Source organism: Antedon bifida, chromosome 2 (genome assembly GCF_963402885.1).
Source record: "Antedon bifida chromosome 2, ecAntBifi1.1, whole genome shotgun sequence".
NCBI lineage: Eukaryota > Metazoa > Echinodermata > Crinoidea > Comatulida > Antedonidae > Antedon > Antedon bifida.
Window position 1 is genome coordinate 2,486,617 of NC_136227.1, and position 19,799 is coordinate 2,506,415.

General features: G+C 33.2%; 2 protein-coding genes across 2 annotated transcripts in view; one reads left to right on the forward strand and one right to left on the reverse strand.

Moving 5' to 3' along the window:
- Positions 1-14,422, reverse strand: part of LOC144835723 (kinase suppressor of Ras 2-like) — a 40,711-nt gene extending 26,289 nt beyond the window's left edge. The window contains exons 1-2 of the mRNA XM_078690802.1: positions 14,129-14,422; positions 7,285-7,425 (exon numbers count right to left, since the gene is read on the reverse strand). Of these exons, the coding sequence (XP_078546928.1) occupies positions 7,285-7,425; positions 14,129-14,308 (321 nt within the window). The 5' untranslated portion in view covers positions 14,309-14,422. The remainder of the gene's footprint in view (positions 1-7,284; positions 7,426-14,128) is intronic.
- Positions 14,423-14,492: 70 nt separating this feature from the next.
- On the forward strand, positions 14,493-19,316 carry LOC144835743 (replication factor C subunit 5-like). Its single transcript, XM_078690828.1, has 10 exons — positions 14,493-14,637; positions 15,066-15,130; positions 15,478-15,614; positions 15,950-16,103; positions 16,431-16,590; positions 16,737-16,818; positions 17,693-17,822; positions 18,427-18,504; positions 18,828-18,882; positions 19,024-19,316. Exons 1-10 carry the CDS (start codon positions 14,603-14,605, stop codon positions 19,118-19,120), a joined length of 993 nt encoding a protein of 330 aa, XP_078546954.1. The 5' UTR covers positions 14,493-14,602; the 3' UTR covers positions 19,121-19,316.
- The last annotated feature ends 483 nt before the right edge of the window (positions 19,317-19,799 follow it).

Genomic DNA, 19,799 nt, shown 5'->3' on the forward strand with positions numbered 1-19,799 from the left:
TTGAGTCCTACTTTTTTTGTATTGTTCTCAAATATATTGAGTATAAAAAGTACAACACTGTAGATAGGTAGGGCAAAACATCTGCCCAAATACTTAGCTCACTGACACAAAAGCAAAGCAGGTAATGTACTGATTTGCATACAGTACACGTACTCATGTGCCAGCCGATTCTCGGTACTGTATCTATTTCCGAAGTATCATATATTTGGTAATACAACATCACATGTGTATCACATGTATCTAGAGTAACCTAACCTTACATGATACAGGCACCAGATGTGATGCTGTATTACTAATGATGCCAGTATCCTAAAGGCAGGAGGTAGGGAAGGGGTGGTAAATTAGGTTAATGCAGTATTTGCATAACCTATTGTTTCTAAGTTATTAATTTTTATAATATCAATATTGACATCAGTTTAAGTTGCGTTTGGTGGTTTTAGACAGTTAACATAACAATTATTAATATTCAATATTATACAAGTATATTGAAGCAGTTACCTGTATACCAGGATTGTTAAAACTGGTTATCTTTCCCAGGTACCACTTATAATTTTAATTATTAACTTGATGCCTGGATAGCAGCAGGACACCACTAAATTTATATTATCTATTGCATAATAGCTGAATATATAAACATTTTGTTTTTGCATAATTCTTGTTAATATTCGATCAAATCATTATTAAAATCAATCAATTAAAAACCAAGGACTAACATTTCAATATTCTCCATATTAATAACATTATTGTTGAGTATAACATATTTTTAATTACTTTTCCAGGGTAGCTTGATGACAATCATTATTGACTGTTGCTAGGTAACGTCCAGGGTAGTGAAAATATTGAGCTAAACAAGGATATCATCAAAAACCAAGAATATTCTGATGTCAATTCTTAGAAGGAAATCATTGAATTAAATGATTCAATATTATTTGGAAATTCTTCTTAGTAGATATTTGAACAGTGACACTAGCTGGCATTGTAAACATGGCCTGACACCAATATTTTTATATATTTGAAAAATGTTTTCATCAAGGTTTTGTTTCAAAATTAAATTTAATATATTGGGTATGAAGACAAAAAGAGAAAACCTACAGATATCATGGTTGATTTGCTAAAAGTGGGTAGTGTATTATTTTAAGTGATTTGCATAATGAATTATGAAAAAATTGATACTTCTATTTTTGGAAATTCCTACTATATTAAATACAAGCATTGTACAGTATATTCTTCTATTAACATTTACCACTTTTATATTAAATCAACAAAATTATGCAATATATGCATTTATTTTCTATGGAGATGCATTGTTCCCCCATCACAATTAATGCAATTTTCCCCATGCTATAAACGCAATCTTCTCCGTGCTATAAACGCAATCTTCCCCATGCTATAAACGCAATCTTCCCCTTGTTACTAAAATAGCTACTGTACCTAGCACCTTTACCTGAACAACATCATACATACATACAGGGTAGCAATATCTAATTCTAATAGTAAAACATTCCTTGCATTTATTAAATTAATTAAATCTGTTGTTAAGCTCTGTCTACACTACTATCAAACTAGTTGGACAAAGAAAGTGTGGTGTGCACAAATATGGTGGTGATATACCCAAATATGGTAGTGATATGACATCATCATGTCTATATTTGGACACTTTTTTTGTCACATAAAGTTTGATAGTGTAGAAAGAGCTTTATTACAGTACAATATAGTGACAATACTACATACAGTAGTTCATACTGTGGTTGTCTGTTGTGGGTCATAGAGGTCAACTCCACTATGCAATGACGCATATCTTTAGCCATACGATTTCTATCAAGGGTCGATGATGATATGTGAAAAATAGCACCCTCAATGATTGTAAAAATGTAAGAAACGATACCTTATCACCACCAGTTAATATTATATAGTTATGATATTTATAACATGAAATTACTTTTAGATGATATGCAAGTGGATTTTTGTTGGAATTTTGAGTTTTCAGTACAATTTGTATAACATATTATAATTTTTTCAAATGTACTATTTTTTATTTGTTTTAATTGTGTTTTATCGTCGTATAATTGAATGGAATAAGTTATAATTTTAAAACTTCTATAAAACCAAATATCACACTGTAGAGTAAATATAAATTTAATAATTATTAATATTAAATACTCCTTTAAAAATAATATAATAAATATTATATATAATATAATTTTTATGACATTACTACTAGTATAAGAGGAACATTTTTATGAATGCAAAAATAGGCACACCTTAACACTAGTAGTAGGTATTAAGCAAGCATTTAAATGGATTTTAAGGGTTGTAGTAGCCTTTATCAGTGTCACTTCCTTTGAGAGTAGGCCTACCTAGTACAAGAGTAATTACTGTACTGTACACCAACAAAGGTACATTCTGTGTTGTTATGAATGTACAAATTGGCACAGGCACACCTCTCACAAGTAAATGGACTTCTAATGGGAATATAGAGATCAAATCGCAATGTCACTCAAAGGTCACACTCAGGTCATATGAAATTAAAACCCAGTGGAACAACCCAATTCCTTAGTATTATTCAAGTCTAGAGTTTACTACAACAAAGAAATATTTTTTAGTAAAAGATTTAGATCAAAATTCAATTTGAAGATTGAATGTGTTAACGCTTCATCAAGCAATGAGGGTATTGACCTTTTATATTTTCATTAATTTTTTTTGCGATGACAAAATGTGCATAACCAATCGGAGATCAGAAATTTTTTATTTGCATATTATTATTAGGGTTTATCCACTGTACGAGCAAGAAATATGGAAATATTTAATTGAGAAGAAATAGTCAAAAAATTTTGAAAATGAAATGGTTTTAATTAACTAAAGTAGCTAGGGGACACCTTCAATATCTAAAAAAGTGTTCTCTTCATAGGGATGTCCTCTGAATAGGGATTCTCCCTGAAAAGGCGTATCCTCTTCATAGGGATGTCCCCTGAATAGGGGTGTCATCTTCATAGGGGCACTTCCTGAATAGGGGTGTCTCCTAAATAGGGATGTCCCCTGAATAGGGGTGTCATCTTCATAGGGGCACTTCCTAAATAGGGATGTCTTCTAAGTAGGGATGTCCCCTAAATAGGGGTATCATCTTCATAGGGGCACTTCCTGAATAGGGATGTCTCCTAAATAGCGATGTCCCCTGAATAGGGGTGTCATCTTTATAGGATGTCTCCTGAATTATAGGGGTGTCTTCTAAATAGCGATGTCCCCTAAATAGGGGTGTCAACTGTCATCCTCATATTGGGCGTCTCCTGAATAGGAGGGTTCTACACTTTATGCAAAATGTTGTAACTACAAAATGTAAATACAACAAACAATAAATGCAATGATTTCACATCCAGGGTGTTTTGTTTGCAGTACTACCATGCAAATTAGTCTGCATTTTCAATACAATTAATCTCACTGTCTCAAAGCTGCAAACAGGAAACCGACTCATTCTGTTTCATCGTTTGAAACCCTGGAAAATTATGGATAATAAGTTGGATTTTGGCCAAAAACTCTTGCTTAACTAGATCATTGTAAGCTTACAGTTAAAACAGAGACTTATCCAGGGTCTGCACATTCTGAGAGTTTACATTAATAACATAGTGATCAATATATAAAGATATTATTAGTTGCAAACTGCTAGATAACGTGTGTACAAGCAGTTTGAACATACAAGGAAAAGATAGGTCTATTTTTAATTAATGTGTTAGAATTGTTAATTGAAATAAAAAACTGAAAAGTGTTAATATTAAGCAATAAAACAATGGTAATGGTATGGGAGGACAGTTCCACACTTACAAAACCCAGGATATTGGGTTCAAATCCATCACAGAACAGGATTTATAACTAATTTCTGATGTCATACCCTGAAATCAGTTTGGAAAACTAACTTGTTGTTTAATAAAGCTGAGCTGGGCATGTTTAACAAAATAAAAATTAAAGTAGAAAATTTCTGATTTAAAAAAAAATAAGTATCATCTACCATCTGAATTTATACAATGCTTTAATATCAAGGATAAAATATTTAGTAGCCTGCATTGATATGATAGAGAATATCATCATCATGACAAAATAAAAACCAGGCATCAAGTGTCATTGAAATATTACTGGCATAAGTCGGTTGTTCTATCCAGGTACTGTGTTATAAATTCATATTCATAACACTTAATGTAACTTAACCCATTTTTTATTTCATTTTACATCCAACAGAATTATTGGCTTAGTAAAGATTTGATATATTTTTTAATATTATGGAAAAAAAGAAATTGTGTGATTGGAATTATACTTAAACCATAAATATGTTGAGTACTGTGCATATTCAGTGGCGTAATGGCTATCAGCGTTCACTGGTTAAACCAGGGGCCCGGAAGTTACAGGGGTCCCTGAGCAGCACCCAGAGGATAAAACAGGCATTAAAAAATGTTGAAAAAAGCTAAAAACTCTTTGAGGCCTCTAGTGTAGTAAGGCACTTAGGGTCCTTAAACCAGGGGCCTTTACGCCACTGTACTAGTACATATTGGCCAGTTTATAACCATAGCTACTGTAGGCTATAACTTGGAATGGACAGCCTTGAACATTAACAATTGTATAACGATTGTGAATGTGAGATGGGTTTTCTGAGGACATACAATTGGTTCTGTGGTAACAACAGTAATTTTCAGCTTTGATTTCAACTACTACTTCCATTCCTATTTGGAAAAACCCATCATGTTTTTTTTGTTGTTTTCCTATCACTTACCAAGAAATGATCTCTGACCTATAATTTCTATTGACCTTTGGTTATGTTAATACTGTAGATTTCAAACAAAACATCTAGCTTTATAACACTGTACAAATTCAGTTAGACACAAAGCCAAAAAATACAGCAGATTCATTAAACAAAATCAATCTGTTTCACGCATACATTAACAATTGTTTAACGAATCTATTGTAGCAACAGCTGAGTACTTTTGTCTGCAAATGGTATGTCAATTAAACACATGGAATTATCAAAGAATGGGAACAAAAGTCTAGACAATACATGATCCAACTTGCGATAACCCACAAATGCGTTAAAACATCGGACGCGCATTACACACCTTTTGCATAATTAATGGTAATAAACAAACGTCACCTGTACTTATCATTATCAGGAGTAAAAACATTAATTAAAAAACCAAAAGTGGTGTTGGTAGTCTTAAGTGCTAGTTTACCTCAATAAACCGATATTAGCCTATTCTCTTCGAGAAGAGAGGGACAACTCTTTTTTTAAAACTAAACACCCCTATCAGATAATGGTACATGGTACAAATCTGCCCTCAAGTGGGAACATCCCAACACACAACCATCATTCATTGATGATACTTGGATATTGATAATGAAGTTCAACATATATTTATTTAATGATGGCATTTAAAATTGATCACATTCATAATTTCTTAATGAAAAACGTCACATTTTAATTGACGTAAAAGTTCTTAGGCTAATTTGTTAAGTTAATAATGTATAGCTGAGGAACTTTGTAGATAACTACAGGAAGCGTGGTATGCAATAGGTCACTTTAAACAGAAACACCAAAAGGTGGGTTCCAAGTTGATCTAAGTCGGCCCAAATAAGAGCCTTGGTTCATTCAACGGTATCTGACCAGTTTGCCGACTCCCAGTTTGCCGACTCCCAGTTTGCCGACTCCAGTTTGCCGACTGGCTATGTAAATGGTGTATCAAATAGCCTAGTTGGCACACGGAAAAACCACATTGCCGACAATAATAAAACTATGAAAAATCATACTTTAATCAATGGTTTCTATTATTACCCGAGATACCTTGGTGTTTTGAAATGTTTTTTTCATACGCAAAAACGAAACAATCACACGCACGAACCTTATTAAGTCAGCGATCGCTAGGCCACCTAGGCTAGGCCTAGCTAGCTAAGCTATACAAAAATCTAATTCATATCCTACAGTACAGCAGTTTTATCTATACAGTACCTGGTATAAATTTAAAAAGGTGCAAAAACTACTACTGTACCCTTACTGTATAGTACATTAGGCTTTTATAATATAAGTTACATTAAATATCAGAAAATGAACAGTAATTCTGGTCTTAATAAGTACACATTGTTTTAATAATAATATGTCTTCCTCTCTTTGGCTTTTATGCCTTGTTTTACACCATCAGAATAAGTAGCTTAGTTGGGCTACTAAATATAGCGCAACATACATTTTTTAGTGGAAATCTTAAAAACAATATTTTTCTATTTAACAGTTAGTAAATAGACGCATTCCATGAAACAAAATTTCATACAGAAAACAACAACAACAAATCTAGTTTACTTTATCTAATAAGTTCTTCATTGGTAGCTGAGTCATAGGCCAAATGGATTGGAATGTTGGTATGACTAAAGGTAGCATTTAAATAGTACTCCACCTTCAGCTCTTCTGGATTGTCTCGTTTTGTTCCTTACTGTTTACAAATATATTCATATAACAATGACACCTACATTTTTGTCATTCCATGTAGTAAATATTACTGCTTTCGTGGATAAACACTGGGTTTATCGCAACTTATTCACAACACTCTGCTTTAAAGACAAACACAAAGCATTGTATTGGTGGTGGCATTGTAGTAGGGCAGATTGAAATCAGCACTTGGACACTCACTCAGTGACTGACAGTGACATCCTATTTTCTATTGAATTATTATGCCTGTTGGTACAATAAACTTTAAGGTTCTCTAAAATATATTCCAAAATTGAAAATTATGGATCCTACTAGAGAAAAATAATATGATGTGACACTTTGAATAATTGTATTTGTTTGTTTTTCATTTATCTGTTTTTGTATATCTCAGAGCAAACATAATTTCTATGTATATTTTATATGCAAATGACAATAAATGAAAGTAATTTCCCACTGATGAATGATTTCTTTCGTAAATAGTATAAGCCTTGCTTAGACCATGGAGTAATACTGAAACCCTGTGCTTTGACTTAAAAATATAGAATTCAAATAATTCAATAAATGACATGAATTATAACAAACATTATTAACTAGCAATAGTACACTACACTGTGTACAGTAGACAATATTTTGGTCACTTAAGTACGTGAACCGGTGTGTGATTGGCCAGCGTTTACAACAGGGTTCTGAAATGATGCGATACCGGTGTTTTTTTGTGTCTGCCTTTTTTATTTAAACTTATTTATGCAATTGATTTTGTAACTATGGACGTCCGAATGAATGAATGAATATTTGACTGCGAGTGTTTTGAATTATTTTGTAAACATTACCTGCAGTACATCTTTTCGTATATTCACAACACACATCCAGTCTGTAATACTTGGGTATTTCTCTTCTATATTGCTCTCTTGTAAATCTCTACCACTCTTTACTATAGCAAGTTGTTTACCAAACATCATTATAAGTTTATTCTGAAATAAAACAATAAAATAAAATAAAGTATGAAATATTCACTTCATATCATAACATACCCAGTGTAAATCAAGTTTATTTAAAATGTATTATTTATTTATTAATAAATATTTAAATTAACAATTTTTTCTAAATTTATTAAATTCTGAATACACAATTACAGTTACACCAAATCATACTCTTTTTGCATATACTTTAATTGAATGACTCCTGACTTGAAAATGATTGGTACTTTATTATGGGATAGCAATACAGTTATAATAAAATATTTTAAGATACAAGATACAAAAGTCGACTTTATTGTCAAAATTTTACAATTTTTTTTATATATTTTATCGGTTTACTTGTGATACTGGGTTTAAATTAATGCATTTTATTTTCAAAAACAATAGTAAAATCTCAAAATTTAAATTTCTAAGAACAAATATGTATAACAAAAGAATTAAATTGGTTAGTTAAAGCTTATAATAAGGAAGAAGATATAAAAGAGTGACTACTGAAGAGATGTGTTCTAAGAACAGGAACTGCCTGACCTAAATGATATCTCACTAATCTGGTTTATCAGTAAAGACAGGCTTTATCAGGCTGCACTGTTTAATAGTATGAATATTCACAATCAATAAAAAGGTCATGTTCAAACTTCACCTCAATAACCTTTTATTATACTTTTCATATTTTTGCTTCAGATTTTATTAAACAATCTTATTAAAATGGGATAAAAAGGTCATGTTCAAACTTCACCTCAATAACTTTTCATATTTTTGCTTCAGATAAACATATCTATTAAAATGGGATAAAAAGGTCAGGTTATTATTTAGAGGGGAAGGTGTTACAAACAAGAGCAGTGACATACAGTAAATACTGATATACAGTAATGTGCACTGTATGTAAATCAATGTAATCAAATAGTCAAAGGTATTTCTTTTATAGGTATTACTTACTACATATGACAGAAATATTGAAAAACATTTCCACCGCTTAATATGAATTTATTTTTAGATATTTTTTATTGTAAGTTCGTAGAATTGACTCCCCCTAAAAGGAGTGGTAATAATTGAAGTACATTCAGGGATGTTGTGAATAGCAGGTAATAGGTAAAACCATCCATCTGATGTTAAGCTCTGTCTACACTATCAAACTTTATGTAACAAAAAAATGACCATATACTGTACACACATGATGATGTCATATCGCTACCATATTTGGGCACATCACACTTTTTTCTCAAACTACTGTAGTTTGATAGTGTAGACAGAGCTTAGTTAGTTACACTTTTTAGACATTACTATGAAAAATCAAAACTATAGTTTGCTTCAGTGACAGAAGAGTTTAAAGGTCAAATGACAATGGGGAATACACTTAAAATCATGCGCTACACAAAACCTTAGTTAACATGGCCTGCTGAGATAACAAAATCACAGCTGCTCCAACAAACAGGTTTTACATGAACTTATGACTTTCCAAGAACTGGCCAGTAGTACTGTAGTCTGTCTTCTTGACACAAACATTCAATATCAATAAATTGTCTGTGAATGTTAAATTGACCAGAAATGTACTTGGTAAGATGAGTATACCGTGTATAATAAAGCGCAGACTTGTAAGAACCATATTGTAACACAATTCAATTAGAAAAATAAAAGACATCAGGCCAATCACTACGAATTCATGTACAGTAGTACGTTGCCACTTTTTTATTTAATTTTCGACCTATTACTTTTGGTACAGTAAAGCAAAGCAGTCATATTTTTTAATCGGGCGATACCACTGTCTTGGAGGGGAGTTCAAGAAAAAAAATGTACTTTTCATTATGTTGAAGGGGATAATATCCAGGTAAGCTAGACAAGTAATACACAAAACCCCACATTTTCCTTTACTGTACGTTACAAAAAAAATCTAAATTATTTTATATAGAATTTCGGACAAAACTTTCCAATTTTTTCAGTCAGCTCAAACTTTTCCAGTATTGGGAGAGTTTACAAACTGTTCCATTTTCCATTATAAAATACTGTATACACTGATCATACTGCATACTTTCTTCAAAGCAGAAAATGGTGATGATGTATTCCAGGCTGTGCTAATGTATTGTGCCATGTTTCCATACTGAGTCATTGATCTTTTAGCTGTTACTGTAGGCGTGACTCACACATATCAATCATTACACAAAGTCAGATTCCAAAAATAGCTAACAATGAACAAATGAGACAATATTAACTAAAAAAGATATAATCTATTTCAATATTTTTATAATGACATTATTGTACATTAATGCTAAATGTATGCTTTACATTAGTGTCATACTGTAGCAGGGCCAAAATTAGGTCAGCACAGTGGGTTTACAATACTGTATGAACAACTTAGACTAGAGCTTGGTGGGGCAAAAATACAGGTAATACAATAAAAGGCATTTGGGTGCTAGACCATGAAATTGAATGCATTTGATCAAACATGATAAGGAAGAAAAACTTTCCACAATAAAGTTCCTATTTTACTTGTCCATTATTATTTAAAAATACAACCTTTATACTGTAAAATGGTACTGTGAGTACAATACAAAATACTTATAAATGAAGGTTTGTGTGTTGTTACAGTAAATACAGTATCACCCAGGCAATTCTTTATTACAATTTAATAGTAATTTTATGACACAAAATATGTGCATATTATCTTCTTGTTGAATAGCCTGGCCTGGTGATCAGAATACTAAATATATCTTCACCTTATGAACTCTGTTTATTTTATCACATGTAACATTTCACCCCTTAATAATTATCCTTACACACTAACCATTTACCGTAACCGAATAAAACTCAGGTGCATATGATTACAGTAAAGAAATCTATTTCTTGAGTGACAATATCAATTAATAAAAAGTTTTAATATTAATATGTTCAAATGTGAACAAAAAAAATTCTATTTTAGCCTACAGTATTTCAACAACGTACTGTAGCTAAAGTAAAAAAAGGTAAGTTACAATACATCACTCAATTAAAAAAATATGTTTATTTTATATCAGTAATTTTATAAACATATTTTTATTTTTATTATTTCCAGTAGCAGTATTAATTGCATCATCCTAATGTATTCATTGTACAATAAATTGGAATAATTATTGTGCGGTATTTCCAAGTGCTGCTTACCTGGTGTTGTCGCCCCTGACACTGACAGACAATACCACTGTCTTGGAGGGACGCTAAGGTTTTTTATTACTTGTCAAGTATTGTTCTTCCAGCGGAGGGAAAAGGACCATGTTGGTTTATCCAGAAAGCTACTGTACATTGGCACGAAATAGATTTTATGTTTTACCGAGAAGCATCCAACAGCACTGTTTACTGTAGGATTTCCTCAGTAAATGTACACAGTACTGTACAGTATTATTTGTTAGTACTGTACTGTGCAATACTGTACAGTAGGTTTTATTTAATACTGCACAGTAAATACAGTAAGTAAAGCCTAACATTTCTCTGGCTCTCAGTAGTTATCATAATTATTATTCTATCTTCAGACAATAATTTCAATGAAGTCTGTTCAGTCATCAATGAAATATTATTGACTGGACATCTGTAATAATCAGCATAATACCCTGGTCATTCTCAAGCCAGCCTATGTTAATTAGTATTTCTTTCTAGGTCCCTGGGGATGTTGTGTTTGCAGCTTACAATATATAGCCTAGGGATGTAGCTAGAGCAGTTATTAGGGGTGGGTGCCAAAAAAGTTACGGTGGGGTACTGTAGGTGCCAAAAAACATTCACATTCAATGAACTGCACCAACAGAGGTTTCTTAGTGGGTGATACAGTATGTTGACATTAAGCTGGGTGCAAGACTATACTAGACTGTACTAGTGTAAGTGTCAATTCTCCCCCACGATTACATTCATGAGTACTGATATACTGTTATCTATTGATATTTAGTGTAAGATAAATTACAGAATACTTGGTAAGCCCAGGGTCCTCAAACAGATCCATTGGGGAGTTTATTAAGAAAAAATATGAAGTCACTCTATTACGTGGTTATGACAATTACTAAATATTGTTCTTGATTTCCTAATTTTTTTCATTGTTTCACAGTTGGTATAATGCCAGAGGGAAATTGAAGGATTAACTATCCAGTATTATATAGCCTTTTAATTTACATATTTGTTCAACCATTGTGTTCTTATATTCTAAGATTAACTTCAATTCAATTACATTTTTTAGGGACCAAAAGCTCAAATTAGAGACTAATTAAAAAAACAAAACTTTAAAATCTCAATAATGAAAACAAAAAAACATTATTATGCAATCTACAATTACTACTGTATATGTATTAAGCTTGTATACACTATCACACAAAATGTGATGTGCCTATATATGGAAATGATGTCATGATCATCACTACTAAATTTGAGCATATCACAACTATATTTGAGCATACTGTACTGAGAGTATCACTACTTTAGAGCATACTGTATCACATATCACTATCATATTTGGGCACATCACTTTGTCAGCTAGTTTGATAGTGTAGACAGAGCTTTAGATACCATTACATAATTCAGTTTTATTCAATATTTCAACATGTCACACACTTCTACTGTTTATATAAGAGTTCTCTGCAGGTGAAAAGACAAAAGGTAGTAAGTTGAATTTAACCTTCAAATCCATTGATTTGATGATACATTATTAGTCACATGACCATTTTCTATTAGGGTTCAACAGCCAGAGTACATTATTTGTGTGAACATCACAAGGTCACACAACACAAGGTGAAACAAATATATAGCATACGAATTTTTTGACAATAGAAATTTAGTACAGTTTAGTAAGCAGATTTAATCTTTCTTATAGTAGTACTTAGGTCTCATAGTAAAGCACAGTGGATGTACAGTATAAATTATGGTTGGGCTGGGTAGAAGTGTGTGCGAGGTATAGCAACAATTCAGACATTCTTAAAAGTAGTAATTTGTAAAAACTAAAGAAAAGTGTTTATAATACCAATTTCTTCATATTTACAGTTTACACAGTGAATTGTTTTTTATAGGTGGTTTCCCTTTTTTGTTTAAACTACAGTAACAAAGCGTTAAATAAACAATCAAGTGTTTACAGTACAATACTTATAATTTATACCAGATCATTAAAAATCTTACAAGCTCAAGTCTAATACCAGCTGTTAGTTTAGGCCTACTGTACGTAAAAATATGGGAGTTAATACACACTACAAAGAGAACACAACTTTAACAACCCTGGCTACGGACTTGGACTTTGCAGATAAAATAATGTTTTTTTAGTTAAGTGATGCTTAAAGAATTAAGTGAAACTAGATTGATTTTAATTGCATTAGTATTGCTTATTTTACTAGACTTTACTTTGGTAACGGGACGATTCGGCCCTGAGACGATTCGGCCCGGGACGATTCGGCCCTGGGACGATTCGGCCCGGGACTATTCGGCCCGGGACGATTCGGCCCTGAGACGATTCGGCACACTTACATTTATCGGCTTTGATAAGCATTTATAAGCATAACATAAGCTTTTTTCCCCAAACTTTATTTTCAGAGAGACTATGGGGTAGCACTACTAGGGATAAAGATGCAATAAAGCAAACATTTTGAAAACATTGTCGAAAATCATCATTTTTTAGTCACGCGAACGATGTAAACAAGTTACGCCCTCTGTTGGCCGCTTGGCGAATGCACGAAATAAACAAGGTTTTCGAAGTAATAAATTGAATATAAAATTACGTTTTTTTAGTAATTTATTATATATATTATATCAACTTTGTCAATATCAATAAAATACGGATTGTTAAACACCTTTAAAAACTTGATAAATAAAAACAAAATGAATATGAATTTGGTCTAAAGTGAGACGTTTCGGCCCACAAAGTGGGATGTTTCGGCCCAAAAGTGGGCCGAATCGTCCCACCAAAAGTGGGCCGAATAGTCCCGGGCCGAATCGTCCCTGAACCCTTTACTTTATGTAACGTAAACAAAAAATGTATTTAAAATAATTGCACCATAAACACTTCTTTTTAAAGCCTCTTTCACACACACTGCTGCAGTTCGGCAAATCACATCTCAATGTTTCGTTTTCATGATGCTCCCCTGGCGGCTATCCGCCAATATTTTTACATGACGTATCCGTATGTTGCATCGTGAAAACAAAAAGTCGCTAATGTTACTTTTACGCACAGTCTGACGTGAGCTTGAACTGGAGCCGGACCGAAACAGGTGTGAAAGACGCTTTACTAAGTCAAAATAAACTCAATAGAATATTAATTCTGATTGAAATGAGACCTTTGCATGCAGACTATCAACTTGTTATTGTATTTATTTACTGAAAGTTCACTAGGAAGTGATCCTTTTAATTTTTATATACAATACATGACTCAACTTTGTTAATCAGATCAAACAATCCTCATACTGTAATAACCTGTAGGCTTAGTACTACTACTACTAGGCCTACTACTAGTATAGGCCTACTACCCAGGCCTAGAGAGAGTAGAATATTGTATCAACAAATAATAAATATAAAATAGGCCTAGCCTAGGATAGGCCCTCCCCTTTCCTAACTAAGAACTGTAGCCTCCTACTCCTACCTATTTCTTACCTATTTGGAAGCCTAAAATAGGCTAGCCTAAAGCATAAACTATTCAACTACTACGTCAGGAAGTCCTATTTTGATTAAACATTTTAACATTTAAATATTTTGCAACGCTAGGCCTTACCTCGGCTGTTCGAATTTCCTGCGGGGTCCAGTCATTCGAAATCGACGGATGAGTCTGGCCCAGGTCCCGCAGCTTCTGCAGATGAGAAATCCGCTGGTCGATCAAAAATTGTATGTCCCTCAAATTCGCGAGGGCTTTATCCCCCGAAGGAAGCCCGTTTTCGGACATTTTCACAACCATATACAAAGCTTGCTATAAATGATTTCCAGATCTTTGAAAAATTGTCCAAACTAAAGGAACTAAAAGTAAAGAAGCATCAATGTTTAATATCCAACTTCTTCCCATTCTCCTAGGCTAAGTGCAGGCAGACATTTTGTTGGAACTACGATGCATTGATTAATCACGTGACTACTGCAAACTTTGACGTCATCTTTAAATTTATCTGCCCTTTCCAAAAAGGTGACCCATTTTAGAAGTGGCGCGAAATTTTAGAGTTGTTTACATTTTTATTTCCATGTTACTATCGTGTTAATTATGTCTAAGGAGACTACTTCTGCTAATTTACCATGGTAGGTTTATTGAGCTACTGTGTAGCTAACGTTTTAGTTCTGATTTTGTATTTTTGCAGGTAGAAATTGATACTAAAGCTGTTTTAGGACCTAGCCTAGTTTTAGGCCTGTCCAGCTCGCATGTGCGTTTCTTTTCAGGCAGGCTACTCGGGCAGAATTCACATGACAGCCGCTATACTATGGGATCTCCGATCTATTTAGGCCTAGGTCTTGCAATGTTTCTTCCTTGCCGTATACATTATTTACAATATTACACTAGGCCAATTTAAAATTCATGATGTCATAATTTATATCATTTTAATTTTATTTTATATACAGGAGTATTGTTTTTATTAATTAATAATAAAATATTAAGTTAACTTTTTTTTAAATAAAAATTGTTTAAAAACAATGTTGATTTTAAAAAAGGAAAATTCCTTGTTTTACAGGGTAGAGAAGTACAGACCTAACAAGTTAGAAGAGCTTATTGCACACACAGATATTATCAATACAAGTAAGTCACTAAAGTAAAACTAAGTGATTACCAGTCTTGGCAGTCAAACTTATAATATAAAATATTCTGTACCATACCCTCTCCACAGCCCTCACACAGCAACAGCTTTCATTTTTTTTGTTTTGTGCACTCATTTAAAGTTAATAATATTCCTTCGGATAAATCATAAAATGATAGTATTAGTAATTATCTCCAAAATATTTTACAATGATACACAAACATGCATTATGTAAAATTTCAGAGGTTGGACAATTCATTTTGTTTTATTTTGAGGTTTTTTAAAATCTATAATTGCAAACTTCATGTATTTAATTTAAAATTAAACTGTTTTTATCTTCTATTTTTAGTTAATAAGTTTATGAAAGAGGATCGTCTGCCTCATCTTTTATTTTATGGCCCTCCTGGTACCGGAAAAACATCAACCATTCTAGCATGTGCAAAACAACTGTACTCACCGAAGGAATTTACTTCAATGGTTCTAGAGGTAAAACAATGGCAAATAAGAAAGATAGCAATAACAAGTGATAGCAATCGAATGTGATGAAATGCAGAGTGTGCTCAGTGAAAAAAACTATGTAATATATGAGGGCAGCATATATATTTTACAGTAAACTTATTTCCCTCAATAGAGGCAGTCTAAAGCTCTGTCTACACTATCAAACTTTATGTGACAAAAATGTGATGTGCCCATATATGGACATGATGATGTCATATCACTACCATATTTGGGCATATCACCACCATATTTAGGCACATCACACTAGTTTGATAGTGTAGACTGAGCTTAATAATATTAGAATTCTATTGTTTTGTTTTTAGTTAAATGCATCAGATGACAGGGGTATAGGCATCGTTAGAGGACCTATACTTAGCTTTTCCAGCACGAGGACGATCTTCAGGTCAGGCTTCAAACTTGTGATCCTAGACGAAGCAGATGCTATGACAAACGACGCTCAGAACGCCCTCAGACGAGGTCAGTTAGCATATGATAAATCTAGATGATCTAGATTTTTTGTATCAATAGCCAATTAATACTGCAAAAATCGTGATGCTATCTTCCGATATGCTTATATATTCCAATACTCATTTATTTACAGTAGAACCCCTATTAAGGGAACACCTTCGGGTGAATAGAGGTTGGCCATAGTGTTAAAACATATTACTCATTCATTTCACAGGAAAGTGCCCCCTGAATCAAGGTGTCCCTTGAATAGAGGTGTCCCAGATACGTGGTTCTACTGTACTCCCTCAATCGTTTGCACAATGCTATATAATCCATTCCATTTTTTTCCTTCAACAGTAATAGAAAAATACACAGAAAATGTTCGTTTCTGCATGATTTGTAACTATCTGTCGAAGATTATTCCTGCGCTTCAGTCCAGGTGTACTAGATTTAGATTCGGACCGCTTGATCAAGAGCAGATGATACCTAGGCTCCGACATGTCATTAACGAAGAAAGGTAGGTTGCATTTGCATGATAGATGAGCCACCTGTAGCATTATGCAAATAGCACCCCAGTTTACAGCACCAATGTGAGTGGTGTTATTTAATTTAAAAGATGTGTTAATTATTTACGCTGTACAATTTGTTTTTTTGTGGTTTCAGAGTTGAAGTAACAGAGGACGGAATGACAGCTTTAATTACTTTAGCAACTGGAGATATGAGGAAATCTCTCAACATGCTACAGGTAAATCAAGGAAGGAGAACTACTGTAATAGAATGGTTACTGTAGATATGGAAGAATGTATGTAGGATTATTGATTGCGTTTAGTAGTCGACATCACACTAGTCAGATGAGGATTGGTTAAAAGTGTTATTTTTTTCTTTTTTTAATTGCTATTGCCATGTATTAGATCATGAAATCTGTAATAGTTGGTTGCCGAAAAATCAAGTTGAAAAAGGGGACAAGATACCATAAATTAAAGAGTGTTAGGGGACACCTCTATTAAGGGGATATTTGTTTCTTTTCCATCCAACAGCGAGTAACTCTCCAATTACAAGATGGATACACTATTCTATAATTTATTGTGCTTATAAACTAAGTCTCATTTGAGGCTTAGGGAGTGGAGTTGAAAGGTTTGTGAGTTACAACCCTGGCATTAGGTCAGGATTGAACCCTAGACCTTGGGATTGGAAGGCAAGCACATTAACCACCAAGCTACAGCTCCACTTTTCTGAATAGTAATATAAAGAAATAAGAAAATACAGCACTCAGAAACTGAGTGAAGTACTTGGCAAAATATTGCCACAGAGGGCGCATGTTGATATTTCAGCCCATGTTAAAAGAATAAACAAATTTCTTTTTTTTTTATTTGGGAATTTCATGTATACCTATTTACACTGAAAAATTCAGAATGATAACTTGAAAAGTGTAGGCGCTACCGTGCTAGCAAACAAGTACTAAGTACTGAACTTGGCAAAGTTTTATTTTGCCAAGTAATAACACTTTATTCTGCCTAGTAACAAAGCAAGTAATATACTTAGCAAAATTATATTTTGCCAAGTAATACAAACTATACGTATTCATAATATACATGATTAAGCAATTATTTTTTTTTCAGAGTACGTCAATGGCATATGATGTTGTAAATGAAGAGAATGTGTACATGTGTACAGGACACCCTCTAACTACAGACATTGAACAGATGCTGAACTGGATGCTAAATACAGATTTCATGTCAGCTTATAATAGTATCCTTTTGCTTTATTACTAGCGTTAATTCCAATGGCGTTGATAAGGACCAAAGGTGTTGTATACTAACCTAACAACACCACTGACTATTTCACACGTACGCTACACCAGCTGTACATTTGAAACAAACTCTTAGGTGTTGGTAGTTAGGCTGTATGACTAGAAAGAAAGAGGGAAAGGCAAACTAAATTATAAATTGCATTGACAAGAATACACTAACCTGTTTTGTACCAGTTTGTTTGTTATTATTTATCTATTATTATTATTATACTATTATTATCTGGGCGAGCTCTACAGTCAAAGACTGGTCTCCCAGAGGGCCCAGTTATGATCAGTGGCTGTGATGTACTAGTACACTGGGGTAACCCCCTACTCGTCTCAAAAGATGTACTAGATTCTTTAAAGTGCACATGAGCTAGATGTGTACACTGGACCTACGGTTTATATTCCTTATCCGAGAAGAATCGTACCAGAACCATGGAGCGAGTGAGCCTCAAACCCTTGCTGATGTTACGGCTATGGTTAAGACTCCACTGTCTTAACCGCTCAGCCACTCACTCACTCACTGTATATGAAATGTTTTCCTTATATATCCCAATAAAGATATTTTAAATCTGAAAACTCTGAAAGGATTAGCTCTGCAGGATATCCTCACAGAAGTTCATACATATGTGCACAAAGGTATATCAACATCTTTTATTATGTCCAATTCATTGTGTTGTAATAACTATAATGATAACCCTAGCTCCAAAAGATGAATGTGGTTTTAAAACATTTGTAAAGCCTTGTCTACACTATCAAACTTTATGTGACAAAAAAAATGTGATGTGTCCATATATGGACATGATGATGTCATATCACTACCATATTTGGTCATATCACACTTTTTTTGTCAAACTAATTTGATAGTGTTAGACAGAGCTTAACTTGATAATTTACTTGGACCCTGTGTCTAAGAATTTAAATTGTTTTTTTTTTAATTGGATTAACATTTTTTTTTCCAGTTGAATTTCCTGCCAATGTCCGAGTACACCTTCTGGAAAAAATGGCAGATGTTGAGTAAGTGTAATATTAAATTAATTTTAAGAATGAGTACTTTAACCATGTTTTGACTGCTGTATATGTTAGATTAAAATCAGGAATAATATCTGTTTAAGATAAACTGAAAAATGTACAAATTACATTCATTTACTTTTGCAGGTATCGCTTAGCCTCTGGAACCAATGAAAAGATACAGTTAGGCTCGTTGGTGGCAGCATTTCAAATTGCAAGAGATTTAATTATGCAGCAGGCTTGAAGGCACTATACGATAAAATGTGTATACACATTATTGAAAGAAAGACATGAACTCATCTTGGGATCAGGGATTTCACAAACATTGGGAATTCCCTTCCAAATGGGATATGGTGATGACAAGTTAAATTAAATGCATCATTTATGTAAAATGTATATTTCTGGAAGCTTTTTTGTATTAAATTATATCATGAGAATAACTGTTTTGAAGAGATATTGTATTATTGGCATTCTTGCTACAGCTTACATGTTATTTGGTTATTCAACCTTAATTATAGAGGGTGACTCTAAACAGCGTATGCTGACAATCAAGGGGCCCTCATGATGAGTTATGATAACTGTCTCTGTGCGACAGTGGCTGTACGTGTTACGTTTGTACCCTGATTTTACATTCGCATAAAAGGACTGATTGATGTTATCATTTTTTGTGATTTAATACACAGTGTAATACAGTACAGTATTGTAATTTTCCTAGGCTTAAAGCTCTGTCTACACTATCAAACTGTATGTGAAAAAAATGTGATGTGCCCATATATGGACATATCATATCACTACCATATTTGGGCACATCACAGTTTGATAGCGTAGACAGGGCTTAATAAGTATGAAAATATCGCTGCAGCCAATAGCTATACTGTAGGATCTACATAATTATAAGGTCAACCTTATGCAATGAGTGCAGA